This window comes from Procambarus clarkii, chromosome 93 (assembly GCF_040958095.1).
Source record: "Procambarus clarkii isolate CNS0578487 chromosome 93, FALCON_Pclarkii_2.0, whole genome shotgun sequence".
Lineage (NCBI taxonomy): Eukaryota > Metazoa > Arthropoda > Malacostraca > Decapoda > Cambaridae > Procambarus > Procambarus clarkii.
The window spans coordinates 9,155,172-9,179,473 of record NC_091242.1 but is presented as its reverse complement, the minus strand read 5'-3'; the positions used below and the strand labels follow the sequence as shown (position 1 = coordinate 9,179,473).

At 42.2% G+C, this 24,302-nt stretch overlaps 1 protein-coding gene across 6 annotated transcripts in view; it reads right to left on the bottom strand.

Annotated features, from left to right (window-relative positions):
• Positions 1-24,302, bottom strand: part of LOC123746817 (uncharacterized) — a 42,731-nt gene that overhangs the window by 15,751 nt on the left and 2,678 nt on the right. For 2 of the 6 annotated variants that reach the window (XM_045728593.2, XM_069319629.1), the window contains exon 2: positions 8,740-8,902. In XM_045728593.2, coding sequence (XP_045584549.1) covers positions 8,740-8,902 — 163 coding nt within the window. Of the gene's footprint in view, positions 1-8,739; positions 8,903-12,550; positions 15,188-24,302 lie in introns of those variants that run through there. The other 4 variants (XM_069319627.1, XM_045728591.2, XM_045728590.2 and 1 more) reach the window with 4 other exon arrangements.

The window sequence follows — 24,302 nt, the reverse complement described above, 5'->3', positions numbered from 1 at the left end:
GAAAGAGTTTGAAGGTATGGGAAATTGATTTTGAGAAATGAGAAAGGATCTGAAGTTATTGGGAAAGATCGGGATGGATGAGAAAGCTGCCTCGTATGGGCCAATAGGCCAGCTAGACCTTGTGCAGCTTCCTTAATTCATAGATTCTTATGATTCTGTGAATAATAAAGTATCGGGATGGATGAGAAATTATCTGAAGATACAGCGAAAGATTTGAATTATGGAGGAGCTAAGCATCTCGACACATGTGAAGAAGACAGAATCGCAGATATTATACACTGTATTATGAATGCTGATCTTTATTTACTGTTTGTATTTACATAATGAAATTTTATATTACGGAAACAATTTAAGCGAGAAGTGATTACATGCAGTAAGAGACTATTCAGTATAACGTAAACTCGTTTGCGAGTTTAAGGTTACGTTCACATAATTAAGATAAGCGAGTTTGCATAAGATTACATTTGCTAGGCTACTGTGTTCCAGGAAGCCAGGGTTGGGGACGTTCAAGAAGTTCACTGTTCGGTAATGTTAGTTTAATACACAAGGAAATCATACCAGCGTGGGCAATAATCGCTAAAATTAGACTAGGTTATAGTTTGCTTTGGTAGTTGTCAACAGAATAGGCAGCGTTATTTTGACCTGATAATTGGCAACAGTATTAATTAGGCTGCATTATTTTGACCTACACAGTTGCCAACAGTATTAGGCTGCGTTATTTTGACCTACACAGTTGCCAACAGTATTAGGCTGCGTTATTTTGACCTACACAGTTGCCAACAGTATTAGACTGCGTTATTTTGACCTACACAGTTGCCAACAGTATTAGGCTGCGTTATTTTGACCTACACAGTTGCCAACAGTATTAGGCTGCGTTATTTTGACCTACACAGTTGCCAACAGTATTAATTAGGCTGCGTTATTTTGACCTACACAGTTGCCAACAGTATTAGGCTGCGTTATTTTGACCTACACAGTTGCCAACAGTATTAGGGTGCGTTATTTTAACCTACACAGTTGCCAACAGTATTAGGCTGCGTTATTTTGACCTACACAGTTGCCAACAGTATTAGGCTGCGTTATTTTGACCTACACAGTTGCCAACAGTATTAGGCTGCGTTATTTTAACCTACACAGTTGCCAACAGTATTAGGCTGCGTTATTTTGACCTACACAGTTGCCAACAGTATTAGGCTGCGTTATTTTGACCTACATAATTGCCAACAGTATTAGGCTGCGTTATTTTGACCTACATAATTGCCAACAGTATTAGGCTGCGTTATTTTGACCTACACAGTTGCCAACAGTATTAGGCTGCGTTATTTTGACCTACATAATTGCCAACAGTATTAGGCTGCGTTATTTTGACCTACACAGTTGCCAACAGTATTAGGCTGCATTATTTTGACCTACACAGTTGCCAACAGTATTAGGCTGCGTTATTTTGACCTACACAGTTGCCAACAGTATTAGGGTGCGTTATTTTAACCTACACAGTTGCCAACAGTATTAGGCTGCGTTATTTTGACCTACACAGTTGCCAACAGTATTAGGCTGCGTTATTTTGACCTACACAGTTGCCAACAGTATTAGGCTGCGTTATTTTAACCTACACAGTTGCCAACAGTATTAGGCTGCGTTATTTTGACCTACACAGTTGCCAACAGTATTAGGCTGCGTTATTTTGACCTACATAATTGCCAACAGTATTAGGCTGCGTTATTTTGACCTACATAATTGCCAACAGTATTAGGCTGCGTTATTTTGACCTACACAGTTGCCAACAGTATTAGGCTGCGTTATTTTGACCTACATAATTGCCAACAGTATTAGGCTGCGTTATTTTGACCTACACAGTTGCCAACAGTATTAGGCTGCATTATTTTGACCTACACAGTTGCCAACAGTATTAGGCTGCGTTATTTTGACCTACACAGTTGCCAACAGTATTAGGCTGCGTTATTTTGACCTACACAGTTGCCAACATTATTTTGCATTATTTTCCTTTTGCAATTACAACATTGCATTATTCTGATTTGTCAGTTGTCAACTGTATTAGGCTGTTTTTTTTATTTGTTTATTTGATGGTACTAGCAGCATTAGGCTGTTTTATTTTGTCTTGTCTCTAATTAGGAGTGTCATGCACTTTATTATTGTTAAACCGATCAAAAGTATTACATTATGTTCCTCTTGACATGAAAAGTAACGTCAGCTTCTTTTCATTGTTGTTTAGAAAATATAAAACAAAGGGGTTTGCAGGCATGCTTGTATGTACATAAGGCATGCCTTATGGGGATGAAGTTTATTTACATATACATGTATATGTAGCTCACAGTTAAGATATTAGCTGTAAATAACATTTAAAAATGTTATTGAAGGCGGGAATAGTGAGTGAAGGTGTGTGCGCGCAAGTATACACGTTCACTGGCCTTATACCGAAAAAAAGCGTTGCTTCACATCCTATGGCTCATCTGTGTGTGTGTATCTTCATTCTTGCCATCTCGTTACGTCACTGCTCTGCCTAAACATCCTGTTTCTCTGTGGTGGATACCCACCCGTGAGTATTTTGTGTATCTGGAGTATGTCACATTTATTTAATTTCTCAACTATCATTATGCAGCCCATCTTCCATCATAGTGCAAATATTGACGTACTAGCCAATTCGATTTTAGAATTTTTGTACTGTTCACTTTATAGAATTTGAAAAAATTAAGCTAAAAAATAAACTTAAATATTCCGTAGCCTAGTATAGCACACATTTGTACTATATTAGGCCTCAGAAAGCGTGTATTAGGCCTAGGTTAGGTTACTTTAGTTTGTCTTAGCAACACATAAAATCTTTTCCGATTTGTCGAAATTCAATAGTAGCAATTTCTACTTTGTAATTGCGTTGTTCGTAGCTATATATACTATGATCCTCATCGTTTCTATAAGTACTACCAAAGCAGGAGGATGGCCTGCATTATGGTCCTCCTCTTTTGGATTGGTCCAGTTACATTATAGATGTATGGTTGCGGGACCTATCATTGTACCAACTTGATCATGGTTAAATCGGAATATTTTGATACCCACTGTATAATTGTTCCCTGGGGTGTGGACCTGTGTGGGCCGATATCCACAGGTTTGTGGACCTGTATGGCATGATATCCATAGGTTTGTGGACCTGTATGGCACGATATCCATAGGCTTGTGGCGCCACAACTGCAGTGACGGTCGGAAACAATAATAATATCAGACCAGGCAGGTTACTGGGGCCAGATTCACGAAGCAGTTACGCAAGTACTTACGAACGTGTACATCTTTCCTCAATCTTTGACGGCTTTGGCTATATTTATTAAACAGTTTTCAAGCATGAAAACTTGCCAATCAACTGTTATTATTGTTATAAACAGCCTCCTGGCGCTTCGGAGCTCATTAACTGTTTAATAATTGTAAACAAAACCGTCAAAGATTGAGAAAAGATGGACAGGTTCGTAAGTGATTGCGTAACTGCTTCGTGAATGTGGCCCCTGGTTTTGGGTGTGTCATTCTCCAGGCCGTCCTCTTGAAGTGATAGTTCTTATAGTGACTGGTTTTGAAAGCACCAATATGCTGTGATGGACCGCCAGTAAAGCACATTTTGTACTATTCATTTTATGGAGTCCGCAAAACATAAAGCTAAAATCCAAACTTAAATATTCCTATGCCTAATATGGCACATACACGTACTATACTAGGCCTAACATAGCGTGTATTTGGACTGAGATTGCCAGGAGAGGTTAGGTGAGATATATTTAAGTTGCGGTTAAAAAAAGTTTCTGGTTTGTCCAGACTCGTTAATACAAAAATCAACTTTCTGGTGGTCCATCACTACGCATTGGTACTTTCAACCAAATAGGTGCTGTAAGTACTTTCATTTTAGGAGGATAGACTGCTCTCTCGTACACCATTGCCGCTAATTTCTGTATATTGAAATTGAAATAAGTTTATTGAGGTAAAATACACACAAAGGGATGCGGTAGCTCAAGCTATTCTCACCCCGTTCAGTACATCGTGTTCATACATACATAGACACACATCACAAGCAATAAACATATTACCAAAGATTCTGAGAGATAAACATATACATTTCCTCCTTTACACAAGTATTCTGTATATTTGTTCCTTGTTATTATATATGTGATATATTGTCCTGTGCTCTTTACATTTCTTGCTGTGCTCTTTTGCTTCCTCTCTTAGCCTCTAGGTATTGTCTCTCAGAACATTACCTCTTGATGCCCTTCGAAGTGTCTAATGATCAACGTCTCCCTACGCATCGGTCTCCGACCAGGCTTCCTGGTTGCTGGTCTGATTAACCAGGATGTTCGACGCGGCTGCTCGCAGCCTGATGCGTGAGTCACAGCCTCGTTGATCAGGTATCCTTTGAAGGTGTTTATCAAATTCTCTTTCGAACACTCTGAAAGGTCGGCCAGTTATGCCTCTTAACTGGAGAGGGAGAGTTAAGCAAATGTTTTTCTTAGTTCGTCTATCCTCAGTGGTGGTGTATGAATCTCCCTTCAGCTTCTTTTAGTTTCTTATATAGTCCGCCATGTTTTGTGTTCCTCTCACTTGACTGGTTATGTTCATGCTGTTCTCCGGGAATTATCTGACCTTCTGGTATTGCCACTTTACAATATGCTACCCTTCCACACACTCCCTATCGTCATTTTCCTGTTGTTTTCATTGACACTACATATAATTGAAGGCCAAAATGCAGCATTTCGTGGTGAACGCTCTCACTGTCTCTCTCATCCTGTTTCAGGGCCAGTTCTATATTTGTAACTGTTCTAGACTGTGTGTGTGTGTGTGTGTGTGTGTGTGTGTGTGTGTGTGTGTGTGTGTGTGTGTGTGTGTGTGTGTGTGTGTGTGTGTGTGTGTGCGCACACGTGTGTGTGTGTGTGTGTGCGCACACGTGTGTGTGTGTGTGTTCGTCCGACTGAGAAACCAAAACAAACCAAAAACAAATTTTAAAACATTGGGACGAATACGCAGAGCAAAACTTAATAAAAGAAAGCACGACTTCAGAGAGAGAGAGAGAGAGAGAGAGAGAGAGAGAGAGAGAGAGAGAGAGAACGCCTTTTAAACGATTAAAACACGCCAAAACACATCTTAGACTAGAATTAGAGAGCGTAACACCCAGCAGTAATTATAATCACAGGACCCAGCGCACCACGAGACTCGTAGCCCAGAACTCGAGGCGTTGGCCACAAATTACAAGGAGCAAGATCTTCTTGAGCCTGCCAAGAGCTGGTCGAACGCTTGAGGAGATAGTGACGATAGCATCACTGTATAATGAAGATGGTCTGAGGAGAAAACCATGCGCCCAATTGTGTTGCTTGGAAGACTCTGTGACAAGTAGGAGGGGTGGGAGTGTGGGAGGGTATGTGGGTGGGAGTGTGGGAGAGAGAGGAAGTGTAGAAGGGAGGGAGGGTGTGTGGGAGAGAAGGAGCGAGTGTGTTTTCAGATTCACGATTTTTCTTTGAAGCAAGTTCGTTTATGTACTAAATTTAGCTTAGTTGCAAGACGAGCTTTCAAAATGTACATATATATATATATATATATATATATATATATATATATATATATATATATATATATATATATATATTATATATATATATATATAATGTACATATGTATGTATGGGATATATATATCCCATATGTAACTCCTTTTTTGTAACAAAGTTCAAATAAAGTAAATATATATGTGTACATACAAAAGAATGGGGATGGTAGGAGAAGATAATATTAGTGTTCAGTGAGAAACCACAAGGTCTCCTCTGAATACTTTTTATTTTCTTCTCCGATTCTATGGGTCCCCACATTGGCACCAGAGGTGGTACCCTCACAAACTTTATATATATATATATATAAAATATTTATGATCGATGTTCCCTTCGGGAATCTTAATTTTAAGATGAATAGGAAAACCAGGGATATACTGAACATCTTGTATCAGAATCTTTACTTTAAAAAACATAACGTTTCGAATACTTCTCGTATTCATCATCAGATCTAAAAGAAAAAACAGAAATCACAATCAACTAGCTGGTAAACAAAGAACTCATACTGAATATAATTGCCTATCAAAGAAAGGAAAATGCTTAAAAACAAAACACTTAAGCGCACTTAAAGTGATCAATACAAATAAAACTTATTAACTGTCATATATATTTAAACTAATTTAAAATCCATTAAACTACAAGATGAAATTTATAACTACTAAAACAAACCATTCCATTAAACTTACGTGAAGTGATCAGAAGTGAAACTTGATACCCAACACATAGATACTAAACACTATAACAAATATTTATATAATGACTACAAATCTACAAAAAATGTATGTAAAATACAAACAGAATAAACGACAATTATAAAGTACTAACCAAAATCTTATAAAAAACTCAAATATTAAATAAAATTAAATACCAAAAAATGTATTATATATCCTAAATAAAAGATTATATTAATGTACAATGTTAAGACTTGAAATAAGTAAGAAAGGGCAAAGACATGGTAAACTAAACAAAATTAAACTACCAAAATAAACTAAAAATCAAATTACAGGGCCTACTGTGCACTATACAGTGTACAATTGAACAGCTGAAAGGTTGCTATTTAACAGAGGCCGCAGCTCCTTTATATATAAGGATTCCATTACTCTCAAATCTGACTGGCCATTCATACAAGTGTCCAGAATTTTAAAATCAGATTCCAGCAGAGAATGATCAAACTCATAACAATGGTTTCTAATCTCCGAAAATGCGGGTTTAGACAATGGTAATCCAGTCCTAAAAGATAATCCCCGGTGCTCAAGTATCCTAATCTTAAAGTTCCGAATGGAACTCCCGACATATCCAGCATTACAGCTGGAACAATTATACATATATACGACATTTGAGCACAAGGGGGTAGGTACTTTATCTTTAAATTTAAAATAAGAGCCTATGGTATTTGTGTTGACATTTTTTGGTATTTAATTTTATTTAATATTTGAGTTTTTTATAAGATTTTGGTTAGTACTTTATAATTGTCGTTTATTCTGTTTGTATTTTACATACATTTTTTGTAGATTTGTAGTCATTATATAAATATTTGTTATAGTGTTTAGTATCTGTGTGTTAGGTATCAAGTTTCACTTCTGATCACTTCACGTAAGTTTAATGGAATGGTTTGTTTTTAGTGTTTTGTTGTATATGGCATGGTAAGTGGTTTCTGGAGGCTGCAGCTCCTAGTAATTGTGTTCTCCAGCTTGGCCCAGTTCACCAGCCTCTCTCCCTCTTGACTTGTATGTTCAGCGTTCACATACTTTCTTGTTGTTCATTATGAACGTGTCCTCCCGCATTTCAGCACAGTTTCACCACATGCTCTTTTACTGTTGTTTTCCCTGATATGACTGAAGCAGCTGCGATTAGGTTCTTCCTTTAACTAATATGGTGGTTTTTTAATTACTCATTCTTCATCGTCTCACATTCTTCGATAAGGGTCTCAGGCTTCCATGTTCGTGTGCCTGGTTTCTGGCATTCTTTGTGTCCTTTATTTTGATTTAGCCTTATGTCTGCAAGTCTCAAGTCCTCCCATTGTGGTTAACATACACTGTATCTCTGTGTTATTATTTTTACTGTGGATTGGAATAAATATATTGGCTGCCTCCGTCACGCCTAGCTGGATTAGTTTTTGATATTATTTATTTTATAATTCTTTCTTCCATATGTCATTTTTTTTCCTATTACGTCCTTCACCCTATTGCTACATATTTAGGCTACCTCTCACATATTAGAACATTCTATGGTCCGCTCAGCGAGGCTTTGAAGCCCATTTTCTCTTGACTCGTGCAGTGAGAATATCTGCTAATCATGCTGCTACTTTATTACTTTTGAGTGGTTCTTATGGCTTGTTGACATGCTGGAAAATCCTCGTTGGTGCCTCCAGTAGCCGAGGTTTCCATAGATCTGCCCCAAGAGGGTACTTGTATTTTCTAAGTTGAATCTAGATACACAAGATTTAAACTATGCAAGGCCCGATTTGCCTAGTAAGTCAAGTTTTCCTGAATTTATATGTTTTTCTATTTTTTTCTTATGAAATGATAAATCTGTCCATTTCATTATGTATAAGTTAATTTGTTTAAATTTCAGTTAAAACTAACGTAGATATATGACCGAACCTAACCAACCCTACCTAACCTATCCTAACCTATCTTAGCCTAACCTAAACTAACAAAACTAAGTCAATAAATTATGGTCTTAATATAAAATAATAATTCACATAAACTATTTGGAAAAAAAATATTGAAAATAAAGAAAATCACTCGGTCTATTAGGCAAATTGGGACATGCATAGTAGGGCGAGAAGTGCGTTCTGGCTACTAGGTACGACACACACACGCACATATATATATATATATATATATATATATATATATATATATATATATATATATATATATATATATATATATATATATATATGAAATGAGAGTGCAGTACAGTATAAAATGCAAGTTGCAAAATAGTACAATCTACTTTCACCTGATTAGATATATTACATTGATATATTTAGATTAGTAACATGCCTCGTGTTATGAGAGTGATAGCAACATGCTGAAGATCATAGATCACACGCACTAGAGATTAGTTACTAAACACAATGCTACAGAAAGATGGTGCGTAGGGGGTGATGTAGGGAGTGAGGGGGTGCGGGGTATGAGGGTTCTCACCTGGGCACTCAGAGAGCCACTGGTAGTGGCCGTTGTGAGGCGTGAGGGCCGTCCACGTGAGGTTGATGGGGAGGCGCCATGCCGCCCTCAGCTGCTTGTATTCCTCCCTGGAGGGCAGAAACCCTCCCTGACCCCGGCAGTGGGCGTGGGCGTCGCTCCAACCCTGGGGGATAACACACTTCAATGGGTATGGGTGTATGGAAGTTCATGTAGGCTTATGCCTGTTAAAGACCCCCATCTTAAACATAATGGTACCTGTTGCTACTTTGGATTGGTTAGTTTAGTTCATATTATGCACCTCTGTAACCATCCCGGGGGCGGTGGCATACCTGGAGTGTACCTGCAGAGGGTTTAGGGAGTTCTTCTACTCCCCGACCTCGGCCCGAGGCCAGGCTCGACTTGTGATAACTTGGTCCAACAGGCCGTTACTTGGAGCGGCCCGCAGGCCCACATATCTACTATAGCCTGGTTGGTCCGGCACTTCTTGCAAGAACCTGTCCAAGTGCCTCTTGAATACATTCAAACGTTCCAAAACAAACGTGGACTGTTTGTTTTGGTGCAGGAGTCCTTATTTTGTTCATTCTCCACCTCCCCCCCTTCCCCACCACCACCCCTCCCCGCCCCCTTCCCCACCATCACCCCTCCCCTCCCCCACTATCACCCCTCCCCGCCCCTCCCCCCCATCACCCCCCCTTCCCCCCCCATCACCCCTCCCCGCCCCCTTCTCCACCATCACCCCTCCCCGCCCCCTCCCCCACCATCACCCCTCACCGCCCCCTCCCCCACTATCACCCCTCCCCACCACCAATTATACAATGTATGTAATGTAACTATATAACCTGAGCTTGTAAAAGCATCTTAAACGCCTTCAGGTGTTATTAAGTGCTTAATAACACACTAGTTTCTCTATGAGCTATCTTACCCATCTCAGAGTAAGAGTCATAAATGTATGTGTGTGAATGTATGTATGAGTATATGTGTATGTATGTATGTATGTATGTATGTATGTATGTATGTATGTATGTACATATATGTATATGTGTGCGTATGTATGTGTATAAAGCATAAGTGGAAGCTGATCAGAATTACATTTCACCTTTGTAAACGCACATAAATGACACTATGTAAAGGACACATCGACCACTTTATGTAGGACAGACGTAACTCTGTGTATCTGTGTATTTATGTCTGTAGGTTAGCTTAGCATTTTAAAAGCACTACAATGACCTTCTGTGGTTGTTTTTCAATAAATCCCTGAACTATATGCTTAACAGATCTCTTACCCTATCCATGGTGGACAGATGAAAATGTATATAAACTGGTTAGCATTGTAAATGTCTGGCCACGTCCGTGGTAGAAAAGAAAAAAACTTTCCCGCCCCCTTCCCCACTATCACCCCTATATCTATATATATATATATATATATATATATATAATATGTGTGTGTGTGTCCAAAGATGGAAACCAGATGGAGGACAGATATAGGCTGGTCGAGGTAGGCCTATGTTAAATGCTTTTAGAAATCTTAGCAATTATAGACAACCCGGGTGTGGGGGGGGGTCATTTTCACAGAGTCGCTGTTTTAGTGTTTAATAATTCATTTTCTGAGGGAAGGGGAAGAGAGAGGGAAGGGGAGGTGGAAGGGGGGACCTAGGGGAATGGGTATGAGGGGTGTGGAGGGGAAGATGGGAAGAGACTCGGGTGCAGCCGGATGCCCCTTCTATATAAGTGGAAATGGAGAGAAGGGGGAGGAAATGGAGTAGGTGAGAAGGAACAGGCGGAGCGGGAGAGGGGACGGGGCATGGGAAAGGGTGACGGAGATGAGGAAAGGAGGAAGGAAGAGAGGGTTTGTTGGGAGAGGGGAAAAGAAGAGGGTAGAGTTGAGGGGGTCTTGTTAGAGACAGACTATCTTGGGCACCACCGGGTACTCTCTCCTAGTTGATATAACACACACACACACAAACACACACACACACACTCACACACTTCAGGAACAGGTTGTGGAAGCAAATACTATTCATAATTTTAAAACTAGGTATGATAGGGAAATGGGACAGGAGTCATTGCTGTAAACAACCGATGCTCGAAAGGCGGGATCCAAGAGTCAATGCTCGATCCTGCAGACACAACTAGGTGAGTACACACACACACACACACACACACACACACACACACACACACACACACACACACACACACACACACACACACAGGAATTGATAAAATCGATAGGGAAGATTTCCTGAGACCTGGAACTTTAAGAACAAGAGGTCATAGATATAAACTAGCTAAACACAGATGCCGAAGAAATATAAGAAAATTCACTTTCGCAAACAGAGTGATAGACGGTTGGAACAAGTTAGGGGAGAAGGTGGTGGAGGCCAAGACCGTCAGTAGTTTCAAAGCGTTATATGACAAAGAGTGCTGGGAAGACGGGACACCACGAGCGTAGCTCTCATCCTGTAATTACACTTAGGACTACAGGGCTTTGTATAGGTATAGCTGAAGTCTGCCATGGTAACCGGAATTTCTCTGTTTACGGCTTTCTTCGCGTTTATTCTGTTATATATGTTATTTTGTATTATATATTGTATTCCTGATCTATTTATTCAGCTTCCCCACCTACCACATTCCCTCCCCCCACCAACCACATACCACCTCCCCCCATTCCAAGACCCATTACTCAGCTTGGCAGCCACATTCTCTCTTTCCTCTTGCGACTTCCTGCCCAGCCCTACTCGTAACGCCCATTTCATCCCTCACACGCCCACCACTCCTCACCCACGCCCACCACTCCCCCACCCACGCCCACCACTCCCCCGCCCACGCCCACTGTCCACACAGCAGTCGCCTCGTCGCGTGGAAGAATAAACAGAGGAATCACATTCCCCGTGTTAGTTTCAACAGTAAATAAACCAAATAACAATGGAGAGAGACTGACACGTCCGCCGCCACTACCACCACAGTGGGCGGCACACACGGACTCGGCTCCTGGTCCCCGCCTTTCCAACTGACTCTAGACCACTGGGGGGATATCTGTCATATCTGCTTCTGACTGTGGGTGTGTAGCCATTCGTTACCCCCAGGTAGACTGTAACTGTCTCACCTGTTGGCTGTAACTCACCCTCGTCACCTTGCAACAGTTAACAGTCACCTTGCAACAGTTAACAGTCACCTTGCAACAGTTAACAGTCACCTTGCAACGGTTAACAGTCACCTTGCAACAGTTAACAGTCACCTTGCAACAGTTAACAGTCACCTTGCAACAGTTAACAGTCACCTTGCAACGGTTAACAGGTGGACCTGCAGTCATGTGTCAGGTACACAACCATTAGTTACTAAGGTTATACACACACACAAACAAACAAACAAATACTCCTCCCGCCTAACACACGACCAAACCACAACGTTGCTACAACATTCGAACAAGTTTTAACGCCTAACAAATTGTAACAACCTACTAATCCGTCATAAAAACGTTATGACAAGATGTAACAACTTTATTACAAGTTGTAACAAGCGTAAAATATGGAGAGTTACGTTGTGTGTTTGTAGGTTTAATGCTTGAATAACACAAATTTGACACACATATTCCCATAGATAAGGATAACCAAAATATATATAGCGCATAAAACATGGATATCGAACAAACATACCTCATGAGATCTTAGATAACGAAAAATGTACCCACAGTACTTGGATAACAAAAATAACATACCCACAGGCCTTGGATAACAAAAATAACATACCCACAGTACTTGGATAACAAAAATAACATACCCACAGTACTTGGATAACAAAAATAACATACCCACAGTACTTGGAACAAGAACCCTTGTTCTGGTTTTCTTCCTCGATGTTGGTAATGATCTCCATTTGTTCTCGGTCCGTGATCCAGCGGCTGGTCCCGCTGATAAAGACTGTTCGGTCGGCGATGTACTGACGTGAGAAGAGAAGACAGAGGTGGTGTACTTGGCGAAGTGTGCGATCGAATTTTTTGAGTCTTTCGTAATCCTCCACACGAGAAATAGAGGACAACATTCTCCCCTTCTTGACCAAGGTCGATGGGTGTAATGCCAGCGGCTTCTTTTAGGATCTTCAAGACGTTGCTTTTGGAGAAAGTATGGCCGTCCATGGGGCGAGTCCTGACTTTTAGACGTTTGTGGTGAATAGTCGTTGTTAAAACCCTCTCAACGGGTCGCAGTGGCGATGGGTGTCTTGTGAAGTTACTCAAGCCTGCTGGTGGGGGCCGGGTGTGGTACTGTGGCCAGGTTTTTGGTTACAAAGTTTTTTGCAGCCGGATATATAGCCTTAGATGAGGTCAAGGTGAAGAACCTCACTTATGGACCAACAGGCCCATTCCATCTTACCAGTCTCCTGTTTCCATGATGGCTTGGGCTGGTTATTGTGTTTGTCGTCGTGTTCTCGAAGATGGCAGCGTGTAATTATGGTGTTAGTTGGCTGTTAGTAGATGGCTTGGGTTGGTAGATGGCTTGGGTTGGTTGATGGCTTGGGTTGGTAGATGGCTTGGGTTGGTTGATGGATAATGTCTCGCCAGTGTTCAGTCTTCTGCTGTTGCTGTATTTGTTGATTAATTTGGTGAGGTCAGGATATTGGTGGTGATCTGGTTATGTATAGAGACTGTTCCTTGCTACGGCCTTGTTGTTTGTGCACTGTTATAGAACTATGCTACTTTAGAGTGGTCTGATACATATTAGTTACTGCTTCTATTATACTAGTTAAAGAAATTATATTTTCTTAAAGACCTTACAATCGCAATTTATACTGTAATTATATCTCAAATTATCTTCGACACTACAGTGTACCTGCTTGATACCTGGTTGATGGGGTTCTGGGAGTTGTTCTACTCCCCAAGCCCGGCCCGAGGCCAGGCTTGACTTGTGAGAGTTTGGTCCACCAGGCTGTTGCTTGGAGCGGCCTGCAGGCCCACATACCCACCAGTGTCAACATCATGTCTAAGACTTGTTGCAGGAGTCATATATCACACCTTGTTCCCAGTGCAGCTTCCTTAACATTGTAGTCAACTCCTAAATGCTTTCGAATTTAAGAAAAACTTATAAGGAAGAAGTGCTAAGCCAGTATGAGAGTACAATGTGTGAGGACAGGAGAGGAGGAGCTGGGATATGAGGAAGGGGTAAAGGAACGGTACCCAGCCACTTGGACCCTCGGGAATCGAACGCTGATCTGCAAGAAGTGAGATCGTTGCTATGCCGACCAGTCCAAGTGGTTGGCAAATTCCCAGTCCGAGTTCGACGTTGGTAATATGGTGTAAGTCAGACGGTAAGCCAATATCATTCCAGCTAAGGCACAGTCGGCCACATCTGCTCGTTAACAGTAAGGAGGAATTATAACCAATGTAGCTCTTGTCCCCTTGCTCTAGCAATTAGCCCAGTTAGTCCCCCTTGCTCTAGCAATTACATTATTCGTAAATTTTCTTTTAGAGAGAGAGAGAACAGGTAGTTTGTTAGTTGTAATAATTTTTAATTAACATATAAAATGAAAGTAATATACATTATAACATGAAAGTAAAATACATTATAAAATGAAAATAAAATACATTGGCAATTCAAAGCAGTAACAAACGTGTAACCTGGTGTTAATAAGTCAGTGGATCACTGACTGACCTCTCTGGCGCCTTAACCTTCCCGCGTAAACACACTAGAGTGAACGTGACGTCATGAAGACCAGGACAGGATGTTGCGTCACGTGACTTGGGGAAAACAGAGGCACTCCTCAGGTGTCAGTGATGGCGAGTTATCTTATCTTGAGATGATTTTGGGGCTTTTGCGTCCCCACGGCCCGGTCCTCGACCAGGCCTCCTTTTTGTTACACTCCGCCAGGAAGCGGCCCGTAGCAGCTGTCTAATTCCCAGGTACCTATTTACTGCTAGGTAACAGGAGTATCAGGGTGGAAGAAACGCTACACATTTGTTTCCTCCTCCACCGGGGATCGAACCCGGAACCTCAGGACTACGAATCCGAAGCGCTGTCCACCCAGCTGTGAGACGCCCAGGTAGTGAAGTATAATTGTAGTTTACTGATGACATGATTTATTGATGAAGCAAGCAAACGTTGTTTACGTCGTAAAGTATGTAAACAAAAGCTTTACTGTTGGTTAGGCCAGTGACATGGGTCACGTGACTAGACCATCTCTTCAAGGTCAGCTACACTAGAACACAGCTACACCCACACTAGTGTTGATGCTTCAAGGCCTTAGCAACAAGGTCATCCTCTAACCTTGACGTTAGGTGTTCAAACCGGAGGGGATAGAGCATTAAGGCACAAACAAGGACCGTAGTTAGAAATCTAAATACTAAATAGGTTATACAGTAAATAATTATAATTGTTAATGTGCTATGCTGATATTATGAATTAATATTGCGTAAATAGTATAAAAATGAATAATATAATGTCCTGTAATTTTGTATAAATTAATTCATATACATATATATATATATATATATATATATATATATATATATATATATATATATATATATATATATATATATATATATATATATATATATATATGTGTGTGTGTGTGTGTACAACCATTTATTAATGCTTTTTTATTTGATTTACAGGACTCATCCATAAGGTATGACGCATTTTTTATGCATCCATCCATAAGGTATGTTGGCCAACCTGGCATATGCCGCTGATGTTATCCTCTTGATATGGCCTTCAGGGGACAGGTCTGGCATGATATCAACCCCCAAGTATATCTGTGATATACAAGTGTGTTATCTTGCAAGGTACTATATGGAGAAAGTGCCAAGCCAGTATGACTATAGACCTTGTAAGGTTTGGATGCATACTGCTGTGTTAAACTTGCGGCTCTCTTGTCTATTACAGTAATACAAAAATAGTTATGAAATCCTGAAAACCAACCAGACTCGTGCTGGATACAGAAGTTGGTACAGTGTGTCTGAACTTTGGTCAGGGGCTGCAAGCAGCCGCGTGTAACAGCCTGGTTGACCAGTCCAGTAACGAGAAATGGGCGATGACCGGGCCGCTGGGACGCTAAGCCCCGAAACCTCCTCAAGGTATACTCAAGGTAAGAGTTTACATCTGGCCAAAAACGTGGAAAGTTACTAATAGCTAAATGATGTTTTTTTAATATTGCAAGAAAATGGATGAAATAAAACATGCGTTGCGCCACGAGGGATAAACCATGATGCTGCAACTCGCGAGGTCCCCTGAAAGTATACCCACATGCATTATGCTCTCACATATACTTCCACACACACACATTCTCTCTCATACTCTCACCTAAAAGTAGTAACCGTGAGGTCCCCTGAGCCTGCACTATATGCAAGACTATCCTGCAACAGTGGCTGGTGTATCGTGTATCAGAGTAGTAATACAAGGAGGCTGGTGGAGCTCCTGGATCATGTTTTGCAGTGTTTACTGGCTGGAGTCATGACTGGGTATGTCCTGTGTGTTCAAGAAGCCGCCCGGGCCGGCTCTGGGGCCAGATTCACGAAGCAGTTACGCAAGTAATTACGAACGTGTACATCTTTCCTCAATCTTTGACGGCTTTGGTTACATTTTTTAAACAGTTTACAAGCATGAAAACTTCCCAATCAACTGTTGTTACTGTTATAAACAGCCTCCTGGTGCTTCGGAGCTCATTAACTGTTTAATAATTGTAAACAAAGCCGCCAAAGATCGAGAAAAGATGTACAGGTTCGTAAGTGCTTGCGTAACTGCTTCGTGAATCTGAATCTGACCCCTGGCCACCAGCACATTATTTGGTGAGGAGGGGGGTGGGGGAGGAGGGGGGAAGGAAACTATCAGGAGAAAACGCCAAACCGTTACGATTATATAGTTCGATTGAACGCCGACCTGCATGAAACAAAATCGTCGCTCTGCCTTCCAGCCCAAGTTGTTGGGGGGTGGGGGGGAAGTAGAGGAATGGGGATTAGAGAGAAAAGATGGAGATATAAATTGAGTGGAATTTGAAATATAGTGTCCGGTCCACTCTGGATGTGCAGTAGTTGGTGTAAGTGTTATGTGAAGTGGTGTGTGGAGTTGTTTAGGCTGGTGATGGTGGAGGTCAGTGTTGGCCTCCTGCCCTTGTTCTGGTATTTTGAGCCGGTGATTGGCTTGTTCAAGTAGCCTTCCTCAAGCACCAAGCTTTGTGCACTGCTTGCTCCCTACACAGATGGATTATGTAGTTTTGTATAATTTTTTACATATTTTGCTTATTCGTTTATTGAATGACTTCCACAGTGAAGATTAGGTGTAGGAAGGCCCGTTCTTGAGGGTGGTCTGGGAGGTGGTTCAGAACCGTTCTTGAGGGTGGTCTGGGAGGTGGTTCAGAATACGGGGTCGTTTAGGAAAGTCGGGGCTCTGGATGTGTCTTGATGTCTCTTGTTCAAGGGTGAGTCTTCTGGTGCTATGTAGGGGTTCTTGGCGTTCATAATCACTGGAAGCATTAATGGTCACCAGCGGGGTCTTGACGGTCCGAGGTGTGTAGAAGCCTTTCATGCGGAGGAGTTGGTGTCTTGGGAGGTCGCCCGAGTCTGGTGTTGGTGGCCATCATCTTGCAAAGATGATTTGCAGAGAAGCAAATCGCTTCTCACCTGTGAAGCTGGTGAGATCTTACTCGGTGTTTGATAGACGATGTTTGCTGAGAAGCGGCGTGCCCTATTTTCAGCTCTCTGAAATCTTGAGTGCGTTGCTTCGTCCCGGTTTGCGAGAACTTGTTATATTAAAGGATTTGTTATTATAGATATTATTGATTCACATGATGACGCTTGGGCGTAGACACTGAGGATAAAAAGGTTGTGTGCAACCTGTCCTCTTACAAATTACATCTGAATTTGGCCGTTTGCCCGTACCTGCTTGATGGGGTTCTGGGAGTTGTTCTACTCCCCAAGCCCGGCCCGAGGCCAGGCTCGACTCGTATCGCCGAAAATGGACGTAATTTGAAAATAAAAAAATAATTGAAAATAAATTTTGGATATGTTTTTCCAAAACAGCAAGTTAAGGGTCCTCTGGTAGGTTAGGAGGGCGGGAAGTTCTCCTAAGGTTTTAAAACGTCATGAAAACCGTTAATTGAAAGTTTCCTCTCCTAACCTAACAGCCCAAGTCAGAGGACCCAAAACAGAAAACGGGACATTACGTCACTGTCGTGAGCCTATTCCATTTTCAATTACGTCCGTGTTTAGCCAGAGTGACGCATACGAGGGAAAAGCGACGTTATTTATAAGAGGACGGGTGGGCGACAAAGGCTTCACTTTTCTCACGCAGTGAGGCACCTTCACGTCCACTTTTCAGTAACAAAAGACTAGTTACAGCGGTGTGTGCTTTACTCATGTATAAAGTCAAACACTTAACACTTTAAATGAACAAATCCACAAGGGTCGTGACGAGGATTCGAACCTGCGTCCGGGAGCATCCCAGACACTGCCTTAATTGACTGAGCTACGACAGGGAAGAAGGGTTGAAACCGAAGTTCTACTGAACTTACTGGATCCCGTAGCCTCTCGGAGAGGCTACGGGATCCAGCAATGCAGGACGACTGCATTGCTCTGTTTCTAATTACAGAGAACAGAGCAATGCAGACGACTGTACATCGTCTGCATTGCTCTGTTTCTAATTACTTTCTTAATCTGTGATAGACTCTGTGGTATGTAAATGTCTACATTTCTTCTCTTAGTTGCAAGTTTTGCAGCTTCGTCTGCAATGTCATTCCCTATTATTCCCACATGACTTGGCACCCAGTTGATAAGTACCCGACGGCCTTGACGTTTGAGTGTTTGCATTAATGATATGACATTTGTGATCAGATGGATGTTCTCACGTGTGTGTTCTTGTTGCAAATTTTCAGTGGCAGTTCTCGAATCTGTATGTATGATAACATGTTGTCGGTGTTCAGCAAGAGCATGTTCCAAACCCTTTTGAATGGCTAGCATCTATGTAAAGTTGAACACCCATTTGAGAGTCACCAACTATTTACAGAGTTTCCTGCTTTAACTGCAGCTCCGGTTTATTGTCATAGCTTTGGAGGGACAAATGACACTGTATCAGTGACAGATGACACTGTACAGTGACAGATGACACTGTAGCAGTGACAGATGACACTGTACAGTGACAGATGACACTGTAGCAGTGACAGATGCAGCCCAATACCTGCTTCAAGATGATTGGCTAACTGAAACACCATTAACTCCCATTAAATAGCTAGACAAAGTAACGAATAAAGAATTATGAAACTAAAAATGCAAATGTACTTTTGAAGTGCAATTAAAAAAAAAAAATCAGCCCGTCCCATCCTAAATCCTGATCCCTTTCCAAGTGCCATAGAGGCGTGATGGCTTGGCACTTTCTCCTGACAATTCCCCCTCCCTAGCAGAGAGACACATGTCTTGGGAGAGAGTCAAGTGTGAGGCATCGTCTTGCAGAGTCTGGTAACTTTATCTGGGACAATACGCACATGATACACGCACATGTGTACACTCATTACTCAAGCATCCACACCACATGGGCCGGGAGAGGTAGGAGGGAGCCGGTCGGCCGAGCGGACAGCACGCTGGACTTGTAATCCTGTGGTCCTGGGTTCGATCCCTGGCGAGAAACAATGGGCAGAGTTTCTTTCACCCTATGCCCCTGTTGCCTAGCAGTAAAATAGGTACCTGGGTGTTAGTCAGCTGTCACGGGCTGCTTCCTGGGGGTGGAGGCCTGGTCCAGGACCGGGCCGCGGGGACACTAAAAAGCCCCGAAATCATCTCAAGATAACCTCAAGATAGTCTACAATATCTCAACTAGTACTGGACTAACTCTGAAAGTAGCTTAACGCTAGTTCCCACAGCAAACCAACACTAGCCTACAGTACTTCAACTAGTACTAGAGTAACTTTGAAAGTAGCATAACACAGTTCACCAACAGGAAACCAACCCCAAGCCTAAAATATTTCTTCTAGCGCTGTGCAAATAAGTTAGTACTATAGAATAGACACACATTCTTAGCCTAACGTGCAGAGAAGGAAGTGTAAGGTAGCCTCCAGCATGGTGGTGACGAAGATGGACAGAGCACCATCGAGGGAACACCCTTGAGAGGCTTAACATGACGGGCTGATAAGACTGAAGGAGTCCAATGAACGACGCGCACAGATACAAATAGACCCTTGAAAACATATCAAATTTTAAGTCGTGACAATAGATTCTTATTGCATATTTTTTGTATTCAAAAAGATATTGACCTAGGCAATAATGGGGCAGTTTGTAGTGTGTCAGGTGATTGGGAAAACATGTGTGATCATTACCACTTGTAACTTAACACTCAAGTTACTTAAGTGTTACTTAAATTACTTAAGGGGTAATTTACCCCTTACCTGGGTGCTTGTCTTGTGCAGACCTGTGCAGCTTGACGCGCGGGAAACCACCAACATCGCCTTTTGTTCTCAATCCATTCACAGTTCATTCATTTATTATGTGCCCCATACCCATCCCGTGGGCGGTGCCGTGGTGCCGGATGCTATGCTGGCGCCGGACGCGACGCCTGGGATCGAACCCAGGACCACAGGATCACAAATCCAGTGTGCTATCCGCTCCCTCGACCGGCTCCCTCGACCTCGACTAGGGTTAGTTTGACTGCTGTGGGCACTATAGTGTCAGACCACGTGGTGTTCTTGCCCAAGCCACTTCTCTTAATTGCTGTCATAAGCTGGTGTTATCTGGCTTTGGAAATCCGGTTCGCTTGGCGCGTTATCTTTCTCAGTTTCTCCCGGCAGTTGTGAAGCTTAATTTAAATAAGATCTTTGTTACCTCGTTCTCTAACTGTAGCGTACTGGTCCTTTTGCTTATATTTTCTGGTAGGATCAAGTCTAGATTATTGTTTTGTCATTATATTATCACGCCCCCGGCCTGTCCTCAGGTTAGGGTCGTCTAGGGACCCCCTAGGGTCGTCTAGGGGGCCCTTAGCGTCGTCTAGGGGGCCCTAGGGTCGTCTAGGGGGCCCTTAGGGTCGTCTAGGGCCCCTAGGGTCGTCTAGGGCCCTTAGGGTCGTCTAGGGCCCTTAGGGTCGTCTAGGGGGGCCCTAGGGTCGTCTAGGGGGCCCTAGGGTCGTCTAGGGGGGCCCTTAGGGTCGTCTAGGGCCCCTAGGGTCGTCTAGGGCCCCTAGGGTCGTCTAGGGCCCCTAGGGTCGTCTAGGGGGCCCTTAGGGTCGTCTATGAACCCCCTTGGGTCGTCTATGGACCCCCTTGGATCGTCTAGGGGGCCCTTAGGGTCGTCTAGGGGGCCGTTAGGGTCGTCTAGGGACCCCCTAGGGTCGTCTAGGGGCCCCTAGGCGGCGGCAGACCTCAACGATGCACTCGTCAGTTTTAACGTACTGCGTATTTCAAAATAGTTCTTTTTTTCTCTCGAATATAAGGTAATATTTTATACTGAAATATACTGAATAGTCAATCTGTTCCCTAGGATACTACATCGAATTTTGACGTATAAATTCCCAACGTTAAAATTTGATGTACATTTAAAATACGATGGATCATAGCGGCTCATGGACGGTAGAGCGGCGGTCTCGCTTCATGCAGGTCAGCGTTCAATCCCCGACCGTCCAAGTGGTTGGGCACCATTCCTTCCCTCCCCCCGTCCCATCCCAAATCCTTATCCTGAACCCCTTTCGTAATGGATTGGCGCTTTCCCCTGATAGTTCCCTCACCTCGCTAAGTTAACTAGATGTCACGTGTTCTAGTCGTGGATCGTCGGTTAGGTTAGGTTCGTGTAATTTAATACATCATTTTTGTGACGTGACGACTGGAGAGGACGGGGTGGGATAGTTAAGTGTTTCTTCAGTAAGGTTAAGTGGTTAGCTTCTGTTGTTAATCCAACCCGTCCTCGACTTAAGTCCATTACATCCAGTGGTCGACCCCACAGACGCGTTCATAAATTTGTACATGCTGTTCATTGAAAACGGGATTGTTCTCAAATATAAATGAATACTATAATATATTAGCATATTGTGCATATATAGGCATAGGTTAGGTTAGGTGTTTGGGTTCCGTTGGCGATTATTTGTATTTGTGGTACGTGGGTGATGCATTTACAGCGTTGTGGTTCCAACAGAATTCGTCAGTGAAGCACTTGTTCCGGAAGTGTTCGAACGTCATCAGTTGTGAGTTGTGTGTAAACCGTTTTTCATTCATAAACAGCGGGTTTGGCGGGTGGATGGAATCACTTCTGGGTCTTTGTTTGGAGGACGAGGCATTTAGCAGCCCGTCCTCCAAACAAAGATCCAAAAGTGATTCCATGCACCCGCCAAACCCCCTGTTTATGAATGAAAAGCGGTTTACACACGACTCACAACTGCTGACGTTCGAACATATCCGAAACATATGTTTCACTGACGAATTTTGTTCGAATCACAACGCTATAAATGCTTCACCCACGTACTACAAATACAAATAATCGCCAACAGAACCTAAACACCTAACCTAACCTAACCTATGCCTATATATACACAATATGCTAATATATTATAATATTAATTTATACTTGAGAAAATTCCCGTTTTGAATGAACAGTATGTTAAAATTTATGAATGCGTCTGTGGGGTTGACCGCTGGATGTAATGGACTTGAGTCGAGGACGGGTTGCAGCTAGAGAGGTGTGTTTCGAGCAGAGGACGTGAGCGAAGCACTGCTCGAGAAGAGTGTGTCTACACTTCGTCATGAGTTGTAGCGTGGTGTGTAAAGTGTTTCTCAGTCGTAAACACAGACGTTGGTGGCTGGATGAGCATTTGGCCTCTGTTGATGAGGACGGGTTAATATATTAGTGGAAATGTCTGTTCGTGGTTCGAGGCCAGCAGGGGAAATGGGATAGGGGGAGAATGGGTAGAAGGGGGATGGGAGAGGGGGAGGAAGAGTGGGGGGGGGGAGAAAAAGGGCAGAATGGGAGGTGTGTCCCGGGCACTGCCGGGTACCTCTCCACTAAATGCTGCTCTTATGTGCTGACAAGTACGTAAGCACAGCGGTCCGGTCACAACTAAATGGTCCCGGCTTCCATTCCCGGGACCCTCTCCTCTACCCCAACCAGGCACACACACATGGCCAGTTTCCTTTCACCTGCTGCTACTGTTCACCCAGCAGTAAATAGGTGCCCCGGGAGATACACAAATGTTGGGAGTTGTATTCTGGAGATAGTCAGCATAGTTAGCCGAGATTGCCTTCCTGTCCGCCACATTGGGAAGCCACACACACATTTTATATATATATATATATATATATATATATATATATATATATATATATATATATATATATATATATATATATATATATATATATATATATATATATATATATATAATATGTCGTACCTAGTAGCCAGAACGCACTTCTCAGCCTACAATGCAAGGGCCGATTTGCCTAATAAGCCAAGTTTTCATGAATTAATTATTTTTCGACTACCTAACCTACCTAACCTAACCTAACCTAACTTTTTCGGGTACCTAACCTAACCTAACCTATAAAGATAGGTTAGGTTAGGTAGGGTTGGTTAGGTTCGGTCATATATCTACGTTAATTTTAACTCCAAAAATTTTTTTTTTACCTCATGCATAATGAAATAGGTAGCTTTATCATTTCATAAGAAAAAAATTTGAGAAAATATATTAATTCAGGAAAACTTGGCTTATTAGGCAAATCGGGCCTTGCATAGTAGGCTGAGAAGTGCGTTCTGGCTACTAGGTACGACATATATATATATATTATATATATATATATATATATATATATATATATATATATATATATATATATTACACCGCTATGTGTACGTTTACACATGTGCATATTAGTGTGCGTGTTGTAATTACTAGTGCTCATGTACGTTATAGACTTGTGTGTACGTACCGACTCATGTATATATTATTGGATGTACTCGTCTAGTTGTGTACATCATTATACTTTCATGAAAAGATTATGTAGTGACGAGCAGATCTGGGCCTATAGGCCTGTATATTTCGCTACACAACAGTGGTTGTATGAGCATACATAATTGAATCGGCAATTTGTATATTGACGTCCATTTTGCATACACATCAGTGCTTGTATAGGCCTTCCTAATTGTATACACAAGATTGCTGGCATAGGCCAACATTATATTATTTTTACACTATACATCATTACACACACACACACACACACACACACACACACACACACACACACACACACACACACACACACACACACACACACACTCCATACACAGTTTCAAGTGTAGATATGATAGAGCCCAGTAGGCTCAGGAACCTGTACACCTGTTGATTGACGGTTGAGAGGCGACACCAAAGAGCTAAAGCTCAACCCCCGCAAGCACAATTAGGTGAGTACACCCACCCACACACTCGCCCACCAGCAGTGATTGTACGGAAGGCTCATTGCTCGTTTTAGCACCATACAATCATTAAACAATTTCCTCTACAATAATTTCCACTTTTTTCATAGCAATGTTGGCATCAGGACCATGTTTGGTCTCAAGTTTGTTTGATGTTTATTACTACCCTTGTTGATGATGTTGGTGTACACTT